The sequence below is a fragment of the Anomalospiza imberbis genome, chromosome 3 (assembly GCF_031753505.1).
Source record: "Anomalospiza imberbis isolate Cuckoo-Finch-1a 21T00152 chromosome 3, ASM3175350v1, whole genome shotgun sequence".
NCBI classification, from domain to species: domain Eukaryota; kingdom Metazoa; phylum Chordata; class Aves; order Passeriformes; family Viduidae; genus Anomalospiza; species Anomalospiza imberbis.
Genome location: NC_089683.1, coordinates 57194667 through 57214060, shown reverse-complemented (window position 1 = coordinate 57214060; position 19394 = coordinate 57194667). Strand labels below are relative to the sequence as shown.

Sequence of the window (19394 nt, the reverse complement as noted above, 5' to 3'; positions counted from 1 at the left end):
GATACTTACCTGTATTTGATTTTTAGAAGGGATTTGTTAGTATTTGTACTTCTTTTGAGAGAAAAAGAAAACAGTCATTTGATGGTAATGCGTATCTTTTTCCTGGGAGATAGCAAGACTGGATTGAACATGATCCTGCTCAGCCTGTTCTATGTGATGAACAGGCTTGTGATACTGCTTTAAGCAAGGGTTTTGGCCTAGCCAGAATCACCAGAGGTCCCTCAATTTTTTTGTGTTTCATACTGTTTAATTTTTGCAACTCTTTGTCATATATAGGCAGCATTATACAAAGGCCCTTTTTGCAATATCAAGGTAGATTATGGATCCAGAAAATACAATTATTTAGGAAAACTAGTGGGTAGCTTAATTGGAATCTGAGTAGTTTTGCCAGCTATGTTACAAAATAATGTTGAGGAGGCGTATAGAAATGAATGAGAGTGTACAGACTTCTGAGAAATAGCTGTTATAGCTGTGATGTCATTATGTCAGAGACATGTTTATTCCCCATGTTATATTGACGAGAAGATAGTAATAAATAAATTGGAATTTTTGGTATACAAAATAAAATTCAGATTGTCCTTCGCAGGCTTTTTTGATAGTTGTGTTCGATTAAGGACATTTGCATCTAGAGAGTTAATGTGTTAATATATTAAAAATATGCAGAAATTTTTTTGCAGTAATTATTATGCAGTATTTTTTTGGTATGAATTACGTTTGCAGGGGACATAAATCTGTAAAGCTAATCCTGTCTTTATACTCTGGCTTTTTAAGTAACATGTAGTAGTAGGATTACTCATGTAAAATCTCAGTGTAGGTTATTTGTTGAATTGGTTGACTTTTACAGGAACATTAAGTGGAGTGACTTTGCAATCAATATTCAGTGCTATACTTCATTTAAGTAGGATATTGGTAATTTAAAAAACAAGAAATTTCTTTGGGTGAAGGGTTTGTTCAGAATTTTTTGATGAGCAGACAGCGAGTCTTAAAACAACTTAACATAGTAGTTTGAAATATATATATTTGTGCGTACACATTTAGAGATCACACAGCACAGACATAGTTATTTGTGTCTTCTGACACAAATGCTGACAATAAGGCTTTGCACAGGTTGTGCTCTTTTTCTGTATCGTTGGTTATTATCTTTAGGTTTCTTTTTTGGTTAAAAGCACCCTTTTTGCTTTCAGAAAATAGTCATACTGCCACAGTGTTGGAAGAGTTAAACATACAGTAATACTAATTTTAGTCTCGTGACTAAAATACTAATTTTTAAGACTCTGACAGCATGTGTTTTAGATACACCAACAGTTTTATTAATATAATGGGCAGAACTTGATGAAGAATTCTTTTAACCTTTGTTGGCTTGAGACCGTAGTACAAAAAATTGCAAAAGTCAACTTGTCAGTCAGTGTGTCCTGTGCCTGTATAATATGTCTGTCAACTTATGAAATATTGCTCAGGCATCATAAACTCACTTGAACTAGGCTGGAAAAAATGTGAAATGTCACCAACTTGAACTCTGTGCAGGCTTTATAACTTTATTGCCTGTGAAAAATTCCTTTCTCTTCCCACTCTTTCCCCCCCACCCAATGCCAATATGTCTGCATGAGGAACACTATTGTTTATAAGCAATACAAAAATACCAGTTCTGTATGAGAGATTACTGAACACAAATAACTGGAGTGAGATATTGTGATCAGAAGAGTTAGGGGGAAAATGGGGTAATAAGGGGAAAATTTCATGTCACTTTCAGGTTTTCCCTAAAGCACTGTTGGTACAGTTTCTGATGGTATTTGACTGAAGACATGGCTGGCAAAATGACTGTGCTCCTTCAGTTTTTTTTCCCATGGCAATGTAAGGCTTCACCTGAGACATTAATGTTGGTTATTTCTGCAGTTGCTCAACAGGAAGCTGAACTTGTAAGAGATCTCAGTTCATCACTTACCACAGCTGCACCAAGAGGGCCACACTTCTTCAGCAGTTTTTCTGAAATTCCTATACAAAATAACTCAGTGATGTCTCCAGCAGATCAGTTTCTCAGTGTTGCAAGAGCATCAATGAGAATGCAGAAGGTGAAACAAAAACTTGATTCTGTTATGGTAAGTCAAATTTAATTAATTTCAGAAGTATATAGTCTTCCTATATTCTGGAACTGCTGTACTTAAAAAATACATATGTGTTGTCATGGCATCTGGTCATTAGAAATGAATACATCTCTCACTTATACTAATGCAGGTGTAAGTAGCTCTTAAGAAAAGAGCAATCATAAAAAACTTAATTTTTAATAAAAAACTGATCACAAGGGATTTTTTGTGCTAGTGTCCATTGCTGTTTGTCCATTTAAGTAAAATCAGGGATCCATAGATCATTAAGGATACCTTAAAAATTGTATGTGGCATAAATAGTAGGGGTTTCAGGGAGCTGCAGGGGAGAGCATGGGAGAGCTGGGGGGAGAGCATGCCCTGTGCTGGGTACAGGTGTTTCAGGCCAGCTCAGTGAAGGACAATATGGGCCCACTGCACAACTGAAACTGGAACCGAACAGAATATGGCACCTCTGAGAAAACAGATTTAAGAAAGGTCAGAACCTACTAGAGACAGGAAACACCACAGCAGAGGAGAAATGCAAAGGAAAACGTGTTGGGGCACAAGTGAAGATACAGGAGAAGGGATGTGAGGAGTCATGTGAAATGAGGAGATGTGAAAGACATAGAAGGAGGCAGGAAGGTGATGCAAGAGACACAAAACAATGCAGAAATGGAAATACTGGGGAAATAACAGAGTAGGCTTGAAGAGAAAGACAAGAGATACACAAGGACATGCAAAAGAAAACACAGATGATGGTACGCTTCCGAACGGGTTGCAAACAATGGAAGAATCCATGCTGTACAGGTGCAGTTCCCCAAGGGGATGTTGTCTGATGGAGGATCCATACTAAAGCAGTTGAAAAGAGCAAGAAAAAAGAAGAGTCAAAAAGAGCAAGTCACTATGCACTAGCCTCTCTCTACTGCCCCACCCTTCCATTGCCATTCCATAAGGACAGAGTGTAATGCAATATTGAAATCATGGAGACTGGGGATTAGAAAGGAGAAAAGAGGTGCCTGAAGTAGAGACAGACAAAGAGGGATGAAAAGTGTTTTCTTTGGTTGGGTGTTTTACTATTTGTCTTGTTTCTCAATACTCAAATCAGTAATTAAAGATTTGTAATTGGTCATAAATTTAATTAAGTTGAATTCCCGAACTTGAGACAATTTTGCATGCAACAAGGACGCGGAATGTTCCTGAATAGCACTGTAAAGTTATAGTTACTTTTCACAATGACATGAACTGCATTTGAGTTTGCATTTGCTGTTTTTCATTATGAATTACTTTTGAGTACATGTAGACTTTTTTTGTAGTTTTATGTTTAGTCTGCATTAATAACTAGTGAATCACAAAAGAAGCAGATGAGTAGATGAAAGTGGTTGTTGCTGAGGTTGCTGTAACTACTGTCATCATGCTGTAGGGGTTTTACTTTGGATTAGATTTAGTCTGGTTCCTTGGCTTTGGCATCCCCATTAGCCTGAACTTTGAAACTGTCTGGAAGATGGCTATCCCACAGACCTTCACACAGACCACAGATTTCTGAACTGTGAACTCCCAGTGAACCTCTTCATGAAACACAGTAGCTCTCAGTAGTCTGCTGCTTCTACCTTTCAATTATGTGTGGCCTTGTTTCTACTTTATGCTCATTCTGTTCCCCTCACCTACAAAGTGAGAGCTGGTGCTGTCAAGTTGTTTATCAGAGAAAGGCACAACATAGAGAGACTGGATATGTAGCCTTGTGTCTGGGACAAGTACTCTAGGAAGATACTCCAGGATAAATTTTTACTGTTCTGGATGTCTGGTCATATGAGGAAAATGATGGGGTAAGAGAATTTATGAGAGTCTTTATCATTGCAGCTGTTTACTGCCAGATTAACCAGCGGTTCTGGATTGTGGAAGACAATCTGGTTTAGCAGAAGCATTCAGAAGTTCCATGTTACTGTGTGACTAGATGAAATGATAAGCCTACAGCTGTGTTTGAAAGAATAGTTTTCAGCCACTGGAGTTTTGTAACCCTAGATTTCCATTGACTAGTTTGGGATGAGTGAGTCTGCTGTGAGCAGAGTAATGATCAGTGGTCTTGACTCCAAGAATCCTCCAAGCCCTCTACCCATGTGGGAGATGTCCAAAAGTTCATCTGAGTCTTCTCACTGTGTGAGTTTCCAAACAGTACAGAATGGTGGTTGAAAGAATGCACATCCAGTTTGATATCTGTCACATAGCAGTAGTGATTATAAACACTGAGAGTGCTTCCTTGCAAGAATTTATGAACCACTGAGATATGGGGGAGGAGAATTCCTTGAAAGGAGTCTTGATGCTAATCTTTTCAGTGATCCAACATGACACTCAGGGGACAGCAATAGATACTTTTCAAACAGGGATAGGATAATTTTTTGCATGTGGCTGCAGTATTGCCTGCCTGATTTATCACATTTTGGACAGCCCCAGAGTAAACTATACAACATTAAAACTTAAAACTTGTACTAATTTGTATTTGGGAATTAGTTTTTAATGTGTGTGCAATTCCCTTTCTCATATGAAAAATGATGTGTGTATGTAAGTGTAGGCTTTGCTGGAAGGCTTATTAGAATGCACACTCACATGAATGGTTTGCTAAAGTATTTGTCAAAGTAGAACTTTTAAAAGTTGCCACTCAGCCACATGTGTGAGAATGTGCTAATATTTCTGGGAACAGACAAGTGCAAATGGAGAAAGATGACATTAGGAAACCACACGTAAGGTGGCTTGCTGCCCTGTGGTCGAGTTGGAACATTAAAAATCCAGATGAGAATGCAGGTGTTACCTTGTACGTATTTCACGGAATCATAGAAAATGTTGCATCGGAAAGAACCCCCAGAGATCAAGTCCAACTCCTGGTGCTGCACAGCACCACCCGCGAGAGTCACACCATGTGCCTGAGAGCATTGTTCAAACACTCCTTGAACTCTGTCAGGCTGGAGCTGTGACCACTTCCCTGGGGAGCCTGTTCCAGTGCCCAGCCACCCTCTGGATGAAAAAACTTTTCCTGATATTCAACCTAAACTTCCCCTGACATTACTTCAGGCCATTCCCTTGGGCCCTGTCACAGGTTACCACAGAGGAGAGATCAGTGTCTGCACCTTCTTTTCCCTTCATGAGGAAGCTGTAATTGCAGTGAGGTCTCCCCTCGGTCTCCCCTTCTCAGGCTGAACAGACCAAGTGACCTCAGCCACTCCTCGTACAGCTTCTCCTCACAGCCGTTCACCATCTTTGTTTCTGTCCTTTGGACACTCTCTAATAGTTTGTCTGTCTTAGGTTATGGCACCCGAAACTGCACACAGCCCTCGAGGTGAGGCCGCCCCAGTGAAGAGTAATCCTGGTCTTTGGGTCATGTTTGCATGCCCTTGTCACAGATATGTAGGAAATACCACGTTGGGACAAGCATGGTGGCAGCATGCCTTGTAGACCTGGCCTAAGGTCACACCTGTGGTCATGTTTTACAATACAAAGGTGCTGGAACACACAAACAGCAAATCTGCCAACATGGGGGACTGGTTTTAACATGTGTCAACTTAACAGCATAGCTACTGGATTTAAAACTAACTTTAAAGGGTAGAGTTTAGAGTTCTGTGACTTAGATACAGGATTGGAAAATGTGATGTCAATACATTAAAGTTTGTTTTAAGCTAGATAGAGAATACTCTGATCCTGTATAAGCTTGGGTTCTTTGTCTTATGACCTGTGCCCCCTTTCCAGGTCCTGTTAGAACCAATAGTTTTTTTATTTTTCTGTTTTTCTTCTTTTTACCTAAACATGAACCTTAGGAAATGATAGTTTCTTCTCTTCTGCAGCATTGCCATTCTTAGCCCAGAAATTAGAGCCAGAATTGACTATTGTGTTAAAGCTTTAGCAATTCACAAAAGCTAAGGCCTTTTTATACAAAAGGTAAAAATTAATTTCTGTATGAAACCAGAATGCATAATTAGCTTCTGTACCACATCAAGAAATTACAGAGTAGTGAATCTTGGCAGCAGTTATTATTTATCTCTACCTCAAGGAACTAATACTAATGCATGATTCTATTAATGGAGGTTTTTGATAGGAAAACATTTAACTCATCTCTGGCTCTTGGAAGTGCTAAGTGTTTTTCATTCAACGTTACTATTCATGTTTTTTAAATTTCACTTCCAGCTAGCAGTTAAAAAAACAGTTTATAACTATTCGTAACAAGGGGATGATATATGTTGTGTAGGTGTAGAGAGAAGGGCTTTCTTTGAAAATGTAGTATTCTAGCTCTGAAACTCGGCTTTTAGATGTCTGGCCCCTTTGTAGCACTTATGAGTAGTATCTCTATATACTCCATAGTACTAGTCTTGGAATCAATTACATGTTGGCTGCTTTGTCTCTCAATATATGCTTTTGCCACATTGTCAAATCTTAGAGCATTTTATTTTTTGTCTCATGCAATTCACTTTTAATGTGAAAACTAGTTTCACTGAAAGTGTGTATTTGCATAATTTGCATAGAGCTGCCCTAACACAAAAAAGAAAATGCAAATAATCTTTGTTTAAGCCTGGCAAAAATTATGTAGGTATCTTTAGTGTGATGGAAACAATAAGAATGTTTTAACTCTTAGTCTTACTCAATTCACAATAGTAGTAAACTGCATCTTTGATAAAGTTGTGGTTTATGCATGAAGAAAGCAGTGCCTGTGGTGAAAAATAAGTAAATTCATGGTTGGCTATCTTAGCCAAGTTTGCTCATGTTGTAAAGGTATTTAGCAATGATTTCCTACATCATGCATTTCAAAAATAATGTCATTTTGTTCTGTGGATAGTCTTATGTCTGCCTGCTGTAGGAGAATTAATTAGTTTTCATAGAACAGTGTACTTCACCTGGAAACAGTTGTGCTTGATTCACTTTTCCTCACTTATTAGCTGAGTGCTTCCCTTTTCTGTTACAATGTTGTGCCTTCTTTTCCTCCTTGGGCCTCTTAGAGATTTAACTAATGCTTAAGAGCTAGTGGCAGAAAGGTCATTAAAACTCTGGTTTTGTCTCTAGTTTGGATGGACAGTCTTTTATAGCTCACCTGAATTCAGCTTCACTGCCATCAAGAGGAGGAATGAATCACTTCCTGTAAGATTACTTAGACTTAAAACTTCATTTTTAATATCTCTTTTATTAAAAAGGTTTTAATCTTGTTTTTAAGGCCTTGGACAGGAAGGAAGTATTCTAAGAGAACTTATGCTGCATTTTAGAGCAGGTGGTTTTCTTAAATCCTCAGGACTGCACATTCACTTGTCTCTTCTGTGTGTCTTGTTGCATTTGATTTCAAAGCATGCTATTTGGCATGTATTGTGAGAGTGTTTGCATAATACAGCAGGAAAATAAAGAGAAGTGAATTAAGTGTTGTACAGGACTAATTTACATAGAGTTCCAAATCTCTTATATAATTTGTTAAAGGACTAGAATCAAGAAAGCTTAGCTTCATAATTCTTCCTTCCAGGATCAACTGTGGAGGCATCTATTAAGTGTTAGTTTTCAATAGTTTGCTCTGTCCTGTCCTGGTATTATCTGAAATCTCATTTTTGATAGCAAATTTGGAGGAGACTTCCATTAAAGCATTTGACTGGAAAGCCTCTGTCTTGTGGTGTAGTGTGCGCTTCGCAAGAAATTCATGCAAAGGGGAGATCTTCTCATTTATCTAGTGAGAAAGGCTTTCCCTGGAGTTTACAGTGGATTAAAGAAGATGAAACACTGGGAAGCTGAGCTCAAAACATTTGCAGAACAGATTTTTTTTTGTGTGTTTGAGTAAATAGCTATGCTAATGGCTTTCCACCATTTTTTATATCAGAGAAAACTTTATATTAATGAAGCTTACTTGCTTGCATATGTAAATGTAAGGAAAGCAGATTGATTTTGTTGTTGCAGTTGTTCAGAGAAACAGGCCTCCATTCTCATAAGGTTTCCCAGCTACTGTTTACTAGCATTCATTTAAATTTGTACCCTGTAGTAAAATCTAGCAGGTTTAATGCTTTTTAAGAATCATGCTCAATGATTAATTCGATTTTCTGTCTCGCTTTTCTTTCTGTCAGCTTTGGAGTATAGCCATTACAATTGTGCACTTTTGCTACAAGATTCCTTGTTAGTCAAAGATAGTTTTTACTATGAACTTTGCACATTAGAATTTAATCCATATTCCTGCACAAAAAACCAGACACATTAAGTTGAAGGTCAGGCGTAGTGGTGCAGAGCAGTTGGTGGCAGATACCCTCTGGCCCAGTCAAGTAATTCAACACACATTTTTACCCCTTTTATTACCTGCATTCCAGTACACCTGCCAAAACCTATGCATTATTGAATTGAATAATATTTATTGAATTGCAGAAATAATAGTTATATAAAATATATCATTTTTGAGATAGTTAAACCAAAGTGAATCGGTGATTGTCTCCATTCTTTAAACAGAATTTACAAGCCAGTAGTTTGAAAATATGCAAAATATCACTGGCCCACCACTGAAGTTTAAGATTCTGATCTAGAGTTTACTGAGGCCAAAGGTAGTGCTCTACTGATTGGGAGATTTTAGTAGGATTGAGTGACCATATGCTTTTATTCTATATGCTGAAGTAGGCTTGACTTTTGAAAGGGTCAAGAATTATGTTATGTAAATAATTCTCATTAATTTTAGTATATTAATATCTTGCTTGAGGAAAATTACAAATATTTTATTCAAGGCCTGTTTTTCTTCTGCCTTGGCTTTGGTGTATTAAGGCAGTGAAAATATATTTAACAACCAGTAAAATTCTCAGTTGGATCAACCAAAAACTTGAGATCATAAAATTTTTTTTCATAGGCTATGTTGGATAATATGACAAGAGTAAGGTTTGGGAAGGGCTTTTGTTTGGTACCAGTTGTATATATGTATATAAAGAAAGTTCATAGGAAAACAGATTTTAACTACATTATCTTTGTTGCTATGGAGGTTAAGACTGGAATTATATTGTGTGTAATTTACATATAGGAAGTGCCTGGGATTTTGGTTTTTATTGCTTTACAGAAATCAGTTCTGTGCTAGGATTGGTTTAAGATTTTTTTTTCCTATAGTGGTTGGTATCTCTTCATGGATGTAGTGTAGTTTGAGTACTCAAAAATGAGAAATTATTTTACATATATAAGTTTATGAGCATATGTATGTCTTATTATTTTTATACATGAAGATGCAACAAAATGCTGGTTCAAACAATTCTGTTCCATTGTTTGCACTGCTTGAGAGTTACTGTCCATTTATAAACACACAATTCAGTTTATTGCCGTGCCAGTAATTTTTCCAAGTCTGCATCTCCAAATACTAAGAAAAAAAAAATATTGAAGTTGTTAATCTTCATCGACTTGAGTTCTAATTTTTTTTTCTGGAATTTAATAGTTATTTACAGTAAACAAATATTTCTCTTCTAACTATTGCATCAGTAAGTGACCCAGGAAATTACACTTCACTTTCTGATTTGTCTTCCTATTACAGGCAAACTCAAATCTCTTGCTTCCTGCACCATCATCTCTGTCACCACACTCCAAGCTGAGACTGCCGGGCGCACTGAGCATTCCACTGAATCCTCTGTATTCTTTCACTGCTGAAAGTGGTAAGGTTCTTTATTTCTTCACTCTTTGTAGGGAAGGGGTGATAACTTCTGTGAGGATTTTTTATTTTCTGCCTTTTAAAATTTTGCTGTGCAGCTCTTTCAGAGTCTAACACAGTTTTGTTATATGTGATACTGTTTATTAAGTGCAGTGTGATACAATCCAATGCTGATGCATGTTTCTTTGTAATACTTTTTTTTTCTTTAAGCTGTACATCTATTTATTAGTGTAATTTTGTAGAAGAGGAAGAGATTGCCAGCTTTTCTTAATTTAATATTTTGATATTATTTTAATGCTTGCTAAAGTATCATAAACATGGGCACTTTAAAAGAATGGAATTTAAAAGCATATATACTAATACAGAACCATAGTGCCTGATAGTCTATTTGCAGTTGTTTTTAATCTATTTTTAGATTTTTTTTCCCCTAAAGACATTTTGTATTGAAAGATTTTGAGAAAAAGGTAAGCAATGCAATTATTTACATTTGTGATGCTTACTTTGCTAATAATATCTCTTTCATTGATAATCACAGTATTTAATAATAAAATTTATAATTTCATGCCATTTTTTCTGGGCACCTGTAAAATAAGACAGAACAATGGCACCTTAATTTCAAAGTGTTTTTGTTTTGTATCCTTGAGAAGAGTAAAAAGAATTCCAGAGGGAGGGTGGAATATATAATGAAATAAAAACACGTGATAGAGATTTAAAATGTAGATAGTAAAGATAGGAATAATCTCTATAATTATATAGAATTATCTCCTAAAGGCAGACAATTTTTTTTGCAAATGAAGTTATGATTACTTTTTCTGAGCAGCTGGGCACATGGTCCTTAGCATGGTCTAAAAGATAGACCACTGGTCTCAGGATCACTCTTACTCACTAACTCACAATGCAAATGGCTGTACACCAATTAACTTCAGTATTTTTATTTTCTACCAAAATAAAAGAGCTTGGAGCCATAATAATATTCATCTGTTGCTCAGAGGATGCATGTTATTTCCACAGTGTGTAAATCTTACAGAGGCAGTAGAAGGCATATGTTTACATATTGTGAATACTTAAAGTGGACTAACCCTTTAAAGAACATTAACGTATGCTTTTAAGTTGTTCTACGTGGCTATTCCTAGTATTGCTCAAACCAAGGAATTTTACTTTTCTGAATTTTGCTTTATGCAGAAGCACAGATAAAATTATTAATGGAGACTTCCTAAATAGCATGAGTGAACATAGGTGTATATTACAGCTGTTCATGTACACTCTCAGTGTTTTTGTTTCCAAAGCTGGCTGATACTTCCAAGATGATCCACAGGTACAGGAAAGTATTTATACAAGGGAAGCATAGTAAAAAAGGAAATACAGTAAAGAAGAAGCCGTGAGAACAGGAAGATTTTTAAGGGAAGGCAACAATAAAAATACTAATGAGTCACAATTGAAACAGATTTTCTGTAAGAAAATGTTTTAAAATTGTGAATTACTTCTCTGTTGTTTTGTGGTCCTCCAAGTTGTTCTTCTGTGGTAGACTTACTTTCGGTGAAACATGAAAAAGATTTACTTACCTATTTCATCATTCCCCATTGGTTATAAACTGTGAAGATAAGTGCTGGTGTTCATAGTGCCTAACTGCCAGTTAAATTTTGCTTTTGAATAATAGAAAATCTGTACTTAAATGCATCTATTGATTTATTGATTGTACTGTGGAAGGACAGAACCTTTTTTTCTGCGTTGGTTTTATATACAAAATATATTTTCATTTTGTACTTATGTTAATTGGGATGTTGTATTGTTAGCAATTGCCTGTACTAGAGATCCAGCAGATGGTTACATATTCCTGGAAGTTATGTTGAGAGTTCAGTTCTGTCACCTTTTACTGTGCATTTAGTGTTTCTTAAAGCAAAATGCAGAATTCCCATTTACATGTGTAAACTGCTGTTAGCAATATATTTAACCACGTAACTGGTGTATGTGCATGCTCTAATAGTTTGGTAAGGTGATAGCTGTTATCTTGTAGTACAGGCAGTGTAGTAGCCTGAATATATGCAGCCCTTTCTTTCTAAAAGACAGTTTATTTGTCTCGGTCTTGCCTGAGGTAGGAAACAGTGGAAAAATAGTGTTTCCATCTATGTGCTATAAGGGTAGTAGCAGTAAGGCAGTAGATCTTTCCTGATGTTTAAATCTTTTCATATCCAGATACATTTGCAGAATTAGCTGTTTGTGACTTTATAATATAATATTTCAAATAAAAGTAATATTCACTGATATGGCTTTTAAATATGTGTGTTCATTTTGACAAATGGGTTCTGTATACCCTGACATATCGTGTGTTTTGGCTTTTCTTCAAGTGCATAATTTCACAGATTTATATGCTTTAATGCAGCCCCAGTTTGATTCTGCTATTTCCCCACTTCCCTCAAGAACAGTTAGCTCATAGATGCCAAGGGAGGACTGCCTTTGTTTCCAACCAGTTTGCTCTAAATTAAATAATTAATTGTTTAATCATCTGATAGAGAGCTTCAGTATCTTTCTCAATGACAGAATATTCTTTATGTGAGATGAGTAAAGACAAGATCATGATATTATTGACCATGGAGTCCAACCCTCCTCTTTAAAGTGGATTTGCCTAGAGCTCAGGACTGTATCCATCTGGGTTCTGAATATCTCTAAGGATGGAGGCTCCAAAAATCTCCGGACAACCTGTTACAATATTGGACTGTTCTCACGGGAAAGGATTTTTAATTATCTTCAAATTATATTTAGTGTATTTCAGTCTGCTTTTGTGCATGGGATTATTTCTCCTGTAGTTCAGGACTTGGCATTTCCCCTTGTTGAACTTCAGGAGGTTCTTGTTGGCCCATTTGTGTGCCTTGTCAAGGCACCTCTGAATGGCAGCGTGTTCCTCTGCTGTATCAGCTCCTCCTCCCACATTTTTATTATCTGCAAATTCACTGAGGGTGCACTCAGTCCTATCATCCAGGTCATTAATGGAGAAGTTCTAGTGTGGAGACCAGTATCAACCTGTGGAGTGCAACACTGGTCTAAAGTCTCCAGTTAGATTTCATGTGAGTGGTTACAAACCTCTAAACTCCCCAGCTCAGCCAACTTCCAGTCTGCTGCACTGTGTCTTTGACACAATGCACACTTGAGCTGTTCGTGTGTGGGAATGGGATGGGGGACAGTGTTGTAAGTCTTGCGAAATTCAAGGTTTCCCAATCTACTGCTTTCCCATTGATTCTGTGCAGTGCTGTGCAAGAGACAGTTTTGTCAAGAGCATGGTTAGAATTACTAGAAAAAATAATGAATTTTGTCAAATAGTAATTAGCAAATAAGTGCCACAAAGCAGGTACAATACATGGATCCACTTATTTTTATGTGTTATGTATAAAGCATTTCATTAGAGACATTTAATCAGATTTAACAGAATTAATTAAAGAAAATGTGTGTTGTATGCCTTCCTCTCACAAAGAATGTTTTAAAGTTGAGGGAAAGGCATGGAACTTAGGTTTTCTTAGCATCTGTCATGATAACCTGTTTACTGAAATTTTTCATCAAGAGTGTGACTCATTTTACCACATCAGGATAATTTTTGTGTCTGCCTCAGTATAGTTGTAGCTGTGCTCATAGCTATGTCAGTAATTTGGAAAGCTTGCTAGATGTTTGTCTTTGGAGAAAGTCATCCCCTTTGAGTTTTTCATTTGTAATTTAGATTCACAAAGTCTTATGAGTGTTTAGTACTGTAAGGAATCTGTCCCTAAAGGTATGTAATATTTAAGGTAGCTGAACTTATTTTCTTCTTCCTTTGCTTTCCTTTTTTTTTTTTTTTTTTTTTTTTTTCCTTGTTTTCCTTCAGTGGTGATAGCATTTGATTAAGATCTGTCTTTGATAGTCAGAATTGAGGTTTTACCTTGCCTGTGCTGTACAGCTCTGGCTACGTTCATGCTTAGTGCTAGTTTTATCATACCTGGCCTGTAATGCTATTCTGTAGCACTACACTATAGTGTTATTCAGGACTTTGTCTTAAACATTCCTGTCTCTTTCTTCTCATATGCTCCTCTTTCATAACTTCTTCCAGGATGACCCATTTCCTAGTTGTTATTTTTTTTAACAAATAGGGAAGTAGCAGAAACTCCAGCTTCTCAATTGCTCATTCTGGCTGACAAACCTTAAAATCCCCTCTGGTTTTGTTTGCTTTTCCTCCTTAAGACTGTGAGCATCTTTGGACAGTGAAATCACCTTCCTATGAGACACTGTTTTGGAGGTCTGTGGCATGCCATGAAAGAAATATCCGGCATCTTTGGGCTTTATTCAACAGTGACTCTTCAGTAACTACCATTATGTTCAGGACATGCTTTCTAAAATAAGTCTTAGGTTTCAAGTCATTGTAATTAACAGTGACCCTAATTGTTAATTATGTAGGAGATTGAAGCTTGACTATAAATACTGCACGGATCTGTTCACTGAAATTTGGACTTCAATAGAACCAGTTAATTAAACTTGCTCTTAAAAATTAATTACGTATGTGCTAGAAACGTGATCGTTCTTGTATCTTTAAAGAAAATCTCAAAAACAAAAAAACATAACATTTTGGCAGGGTTGAGAACAATTAGAAATTTTCTCTCCATTAACACAACTGACAGTCAAAGGTGTTTTCCACCGATATAAAGGGAAAGATTCAAAGTACTCTTTATTGCTTTCTAAAAAATAAACAAAACTGACTTCACATTTAAGTCCTCTGCTACATTTGATAGACTATTTAAAACTGCTTCTTTCAGTCTTAAGCAAATGGTGAAATAGATTTCTGCATCAAAGATATCAGAAATATTCATGCATCAGTTAAATGTTCTTAAAATACCATTTTTATTCTTGGTGTTTTCTTAAGAATCAGAAAAAGGAGGTAGGATTTTCCTACACCAAGTAGCAAAATTCACATTGTGCAGAGATGCTGCAGAAATACATGTCAAAAGTTGCAATCTCATATGTATGTTAAATCATTGATTGATTTCCCCCCCACTCCCCTGCCCCAGTATTTCATACTTTCTCCACAACTCTGTAACATCTATCATTCAGTAGTGCAGTAGCCCTGGAGGAATTGGATGGGTTTGTTTGGGTTTTTTGGCACGTATATGCCTTTCACATAGTTTTGTGCCACTCAAGGAAGAATGTCTGCAGAAAGCTTGTTCGGTGTGGCCTTATTCTTTTTAGTCTCTCACTAAGAAACTCTTAGGGGAAAGAAGACTTACACACACTGTAATTGAACATGTATCAAATGAACAATTTAATTCAATTTTGTTATTCTAATAACTTATTTTTTTCTAATTTGAGAATAATAATCAACAAAATATTCCAAAGAGAAACTAAAAAAACAACAGTCTATATTAATTGAAGAGTGCATGTATGTGTACTATATAGTCCAAGTATAACATGAAATACAATATTTGTAATATCTCTTGAAAGAAGTGATTGAAAGACATAAGATGACTAAAAGAAGCCATGTGGTACAGGTGGCAGCATTGCCATCTTCCCTGCACTTCTGTGCTGAAAATATGTAATTTTGACCTTGGGTGGGGTAATATTTTTGTTTAGAGGGAGTGGCAGTTGCAGTGCCCATTGAAGAAATCTCTTGGGTAGATCCAATGGATCTGAATCCATTGGGATCCAATCCATGAAGGCAAATTGAATGGCACACAGATCACGGGGTACATACTCTTTTTTTTTTTAAATCCTAGCATATTAGTGTTAATACTGTATTTTAACTAATCATATTTTAACATAGAAGTGAAATATCTTCCTATCCACTTCCTAAGAGAAATATCTTGAGTATCAGTAAAAGACTTCTTGCCATAAACATAAGAAAATAATTGAGTTTTGTTTTGAAAGGATATTGGGTGTATCTGTTCCCTGTTGAATTGTAATGTCTGCTGCCTCATTAGCTCACCCAGCAGCTTCATTTAGATTTGCTATGATGGTGAAAGCAATTAAGCCTGCAGGGCTGCACAGATCAGAGCTATGGAAATGGTGCAGCAATTTGCCATAATGTCTAAGTTCCATTGACATTTTTCTTTTTATCCCCACATCTTCTTAAAATTGGGGCAGAAGCATGTTACGGTGAAGAGAACCAAATACATACCTAAAAGTGGTTCAGAACCCACACTATTAGTTGAAAGTGGTTTGATTGTAGTACAGTCTGCTATAGGTAATGATAAGAAACTAATTTAACTTTATTTATGAAAAAACTTACAAAAGGGAAGTAGGCAATGTATAATAATTTCAGAGTTTCTCAAATTCGTTAGTATTGGTGAGTCTGCTGGCCTTTTTTTTTTTTGTGGTATTGATTGAGAAAATAATGAAGTGATGTTATGAGGCCTGTAAAAATAGTTTAGTAGTCTTTTCATGGTTTGCCTGATCTGTTTATCTTTTCTGTTTATTCTTACTACTACTACTCCCTCCTCCTTCTACAGAGGGAGAAATGCAAGTTCCCCCCCTTCACTAAGGGATATTCCTAATAGCCTTGATGTGGTCAGGCAGTCCAGTGGGCGAAATATGTTTTCATGAGCAATCTGCTACCCATGAAGTCTGGAGCTGGACAGAAATGCAGAACTCTTTCAGTATGTGCTGTGGAGGTGTTGCCAGCATAGGAAGTGATACATGAGAATAAATGCTTGCGGAGTGGTTAGCTTCCTGCAAGCTGCAATCTGCTGCTAGTAGATTATGTCATGTATTTGAAAAAGGGGTATGTGCATCAAGATGGAAGAAATAAGTGCCTAGTACTTGTCTCTCATTTAGCAGTTATTTTTCTATGTTCTTAAGTAGTTTGCTGTCTTCCTGCTCTGTCACGTATCTGAAGAACTAATTCTGCCTAACACACTTTTCAGAAACTGATACTTCGAAAAATTCTCAAGAGAACTGTTGTTATATTTTTATGGGGATGAATTTTTTTTAAATGTGACCCTTTTCATTTAATTATTCTAGTGGGACACTGATGCCAAAAAATTAAGAATTTTGCCTCGTATTTTCTTTTAGATTCCTAAATGTAGAAATGTGAGTTGTTTTCTGTTACTGCAAGAAATATCTTATTGCTACTTTGAAGAATTCTCACGTTTTCTGTAATTTGTAGGGTGTAACTGATTTAACTCTGTGGCTGGATCAAGTATGTATGTTTTCTTTCTTTTGGAAACTGAATTACTTAAACATCCCCACCATCACTTGGTCTGCAATAATAGATAGCAATAATGCAGAATACTAGCACTTCCTAAGTGAGTAAACTTGACTTATTTTAGTCCCTTGGTTTTTGAGTATATTATTCTGTTGGGGAATTTTTTCCTCCTATTAAACAAAGATAAACATACCTTTACAGTCATGACAAGCCTTTGTTTTTAACTAAAGATTACTGCTTAGTCACTGAGAATTTATTATAATAAATTGTTTTAGATACAGTTAGCAGATTTTCTCTTTATTTTTTAAAAGATGGTAGGAGAACTCAGTAGAGAGAAATCACCAGCTCAACACCACAGATCAGCTCTCAGCAAGGGTCAACTGACATAATTACAATGATGTTTGCTTAAAGTATTTTTACCATAAGCAGAAGAGCATTAAGTCTAAAGTACTTTTTTATATATGTCTTAATTTGAATGGGAACTCCCCTGGGGAAAATGATCATTCATTTTAAGATATTCATATCTCTCACTTTGACTTAAGGGAAATGTGTAAGAGAAGGGAGAAAATAACAAAAAAAGTATTATTTTTTTTTCTGTTTGCTTATAACGCTATGGAAGAACTTAAAAAAAATTCAGCTTAGATATCTTTCTCAAATTTAGTTTTCTTTTAAAACAATAGGCAATCTACCACAAGATGTTTTTGTTATTTTTTATATCTCCTTCTTTTATAACCTATTTGGCTATACCATTTACATTTTAAAGTAGCTGTGACTCTGTTTCTTCAGTGCAAATAGATTACAAAGGCTCATCATGTTCCAGCTTACAGGTGACTTTGGCAGTAAATAAAAATCAAGAGTATCAGGACACACCTGTGCCTTCATCATGGCTTACAGGCAGCTTAGGCCATTCTGCAGGGGAAGGAACTTCCTCAGAGCTCTGTGATCCTGCTGTGCTGCCCACATCATTGGCCAACATGTCAGAGATCTGGCTCAAGGCACAAATACAGGACCTTGTTTTAAGGTAGAGGAGCTGGGTGTTTGCATTTATAAAATTAATAGTAAAAATTATTTTTAATTTGAAAACATAAGTTGTATAAATAGATTCATCTAACCACAAAAATGTTTGAATAGAATAGTAAAGACACTGAGACATAACCATTAACATTAATGACAGTCTAGTTCTTCTATTGTAAAAGGTTGCTTATCCAGTTTCTTCTATCTGATTGATAAGAAGTTATAAATGTCAGAAGAGTTTGTATTTTCTAGTTAAACTTGCTAGAATTGTTTATACTGAGATCAAAGATACATATGTTCCTTTTTTATATGTTCTTTCTCATGTTTCTTCTAGGTAAGTTAATTAAAATATTTCTGTAAAAATTACACTAAATACAGAGCACAATAACAGCAATCTTTGAAGATTCCAAAAACTTTATCTAAAGAACACCATTTATATTTACTTGAAATTGGTGTATGTTAGGGTAATTACTGCTGAGCCTTCAGGCTAAAGGAAGTGCTCTCAGCCAAATTATACAAGGGTGTGGAATAAATGAAGCATTACTCTCTCTTTGGCAGCAATGGATATAGATTGCAAAATCAGGGTGTGATGTTGTACTGTGGTAAGTCTCTGCCAAAAGCGATTTGGCCTAAGTGTGGCCTTACATTCTCAGTTATGTGGATCCTAAAACTGAATCTAATTCCTCAGTGGAGAGGGCCTGTTAACTATTTTCACTCTGAGCTTGTCTGTAATTTTGGGCTATTGATCCGTGAGATAATAACATGCTTGAATGAAATTTCAGCTGGTCACAGAGAGGGAAACAGTCCTTCTGCCAAGGATTGTGAAGTATCAGAATCTTGTCCAGCAGAAAGCTCACATCGGCAAGGATGCTGTCTGTACAGCAGTAAACATAAGTGATTAAAATGGGGAAATTGATCCCTGCTTGTATTGTTCCAGTCTTTCTGTTCCTGTCATTTCCAGAGAAGCTGGGAGGACTGTGCAAAAACCCTCGTAGCAGCCATGGTGCACAGGAGGGAGACATCTCCATCTCCCAAGAGGAAACCAAAGTACTTAGACTTCATTGCTGGTTTTGGCAAGTTAGCAAATCCTAAGTGCATTAAAAAAAAATAAAAAAATCTATGTTTTAAACATACGTTGTCCATCCCATTTTGGTACACATGCATACTTTTTCAACTGCTTAAAAAGCCTTTGCTAATTTTGTTGGTAGATTTTTATGTGTGAAGCAATTAAACTTCCATGGATTCACATGCACCTTGTTACTCTTGTTGTTGAACCACCAATTTCAGTGAAAGCAAACCTCCATGACATGATTAAATCCATTAATATAACAACTTTTAAGTTAACTTTGGGTATATGTGGTCTGTAGTATGCTCTGCAGTAGCTTGTGGTACTGGTGCAGTTTGGTCATTGTAGTTTGATATGAATCATGTTGGTCCTGTAGAAACTAATGATAGAGGATGGTGGCTTGGGAAGGCATTAAGAAAGCAAGTACAGAGAAGTGAGGGCTTCCATAGGTGTGTAACTCAGACA

General features: G+C 36.3%; 1 protein-coding gene across 3 annotated transcripts in view; it reads left to right on the top strand.

Annotated features, from left to right (window-relative positions):
• The window catches only part of AHI1 (Abelson helper integration site 1), an 85765-nt gene that overhangs the window by 29560 nt on the left and 36811 nt on the right, over positions 1 to 19394 (top strand). For all 3 annotated transcript variants that reach the window (XR_010997262.1, XM_068184545.1, XM_068184544.1), the window contains exons 18-19: positions 1894 to 2096; positions 9583 to 9700. Coding sequence is in view for 2 of the 3 variants with exons in the window: in XM_068184545.1 (XP_068040646.1) it covers positions 1894 to 2096; positions 9583 to 9700 (321 nt within the window). In the remaining variant the exon portion in view is untranslated. The remainder of the gene's footprint in view (positions 1 to 1893; positions 2097 to 9582; positions 9701 to 19394) is intronic.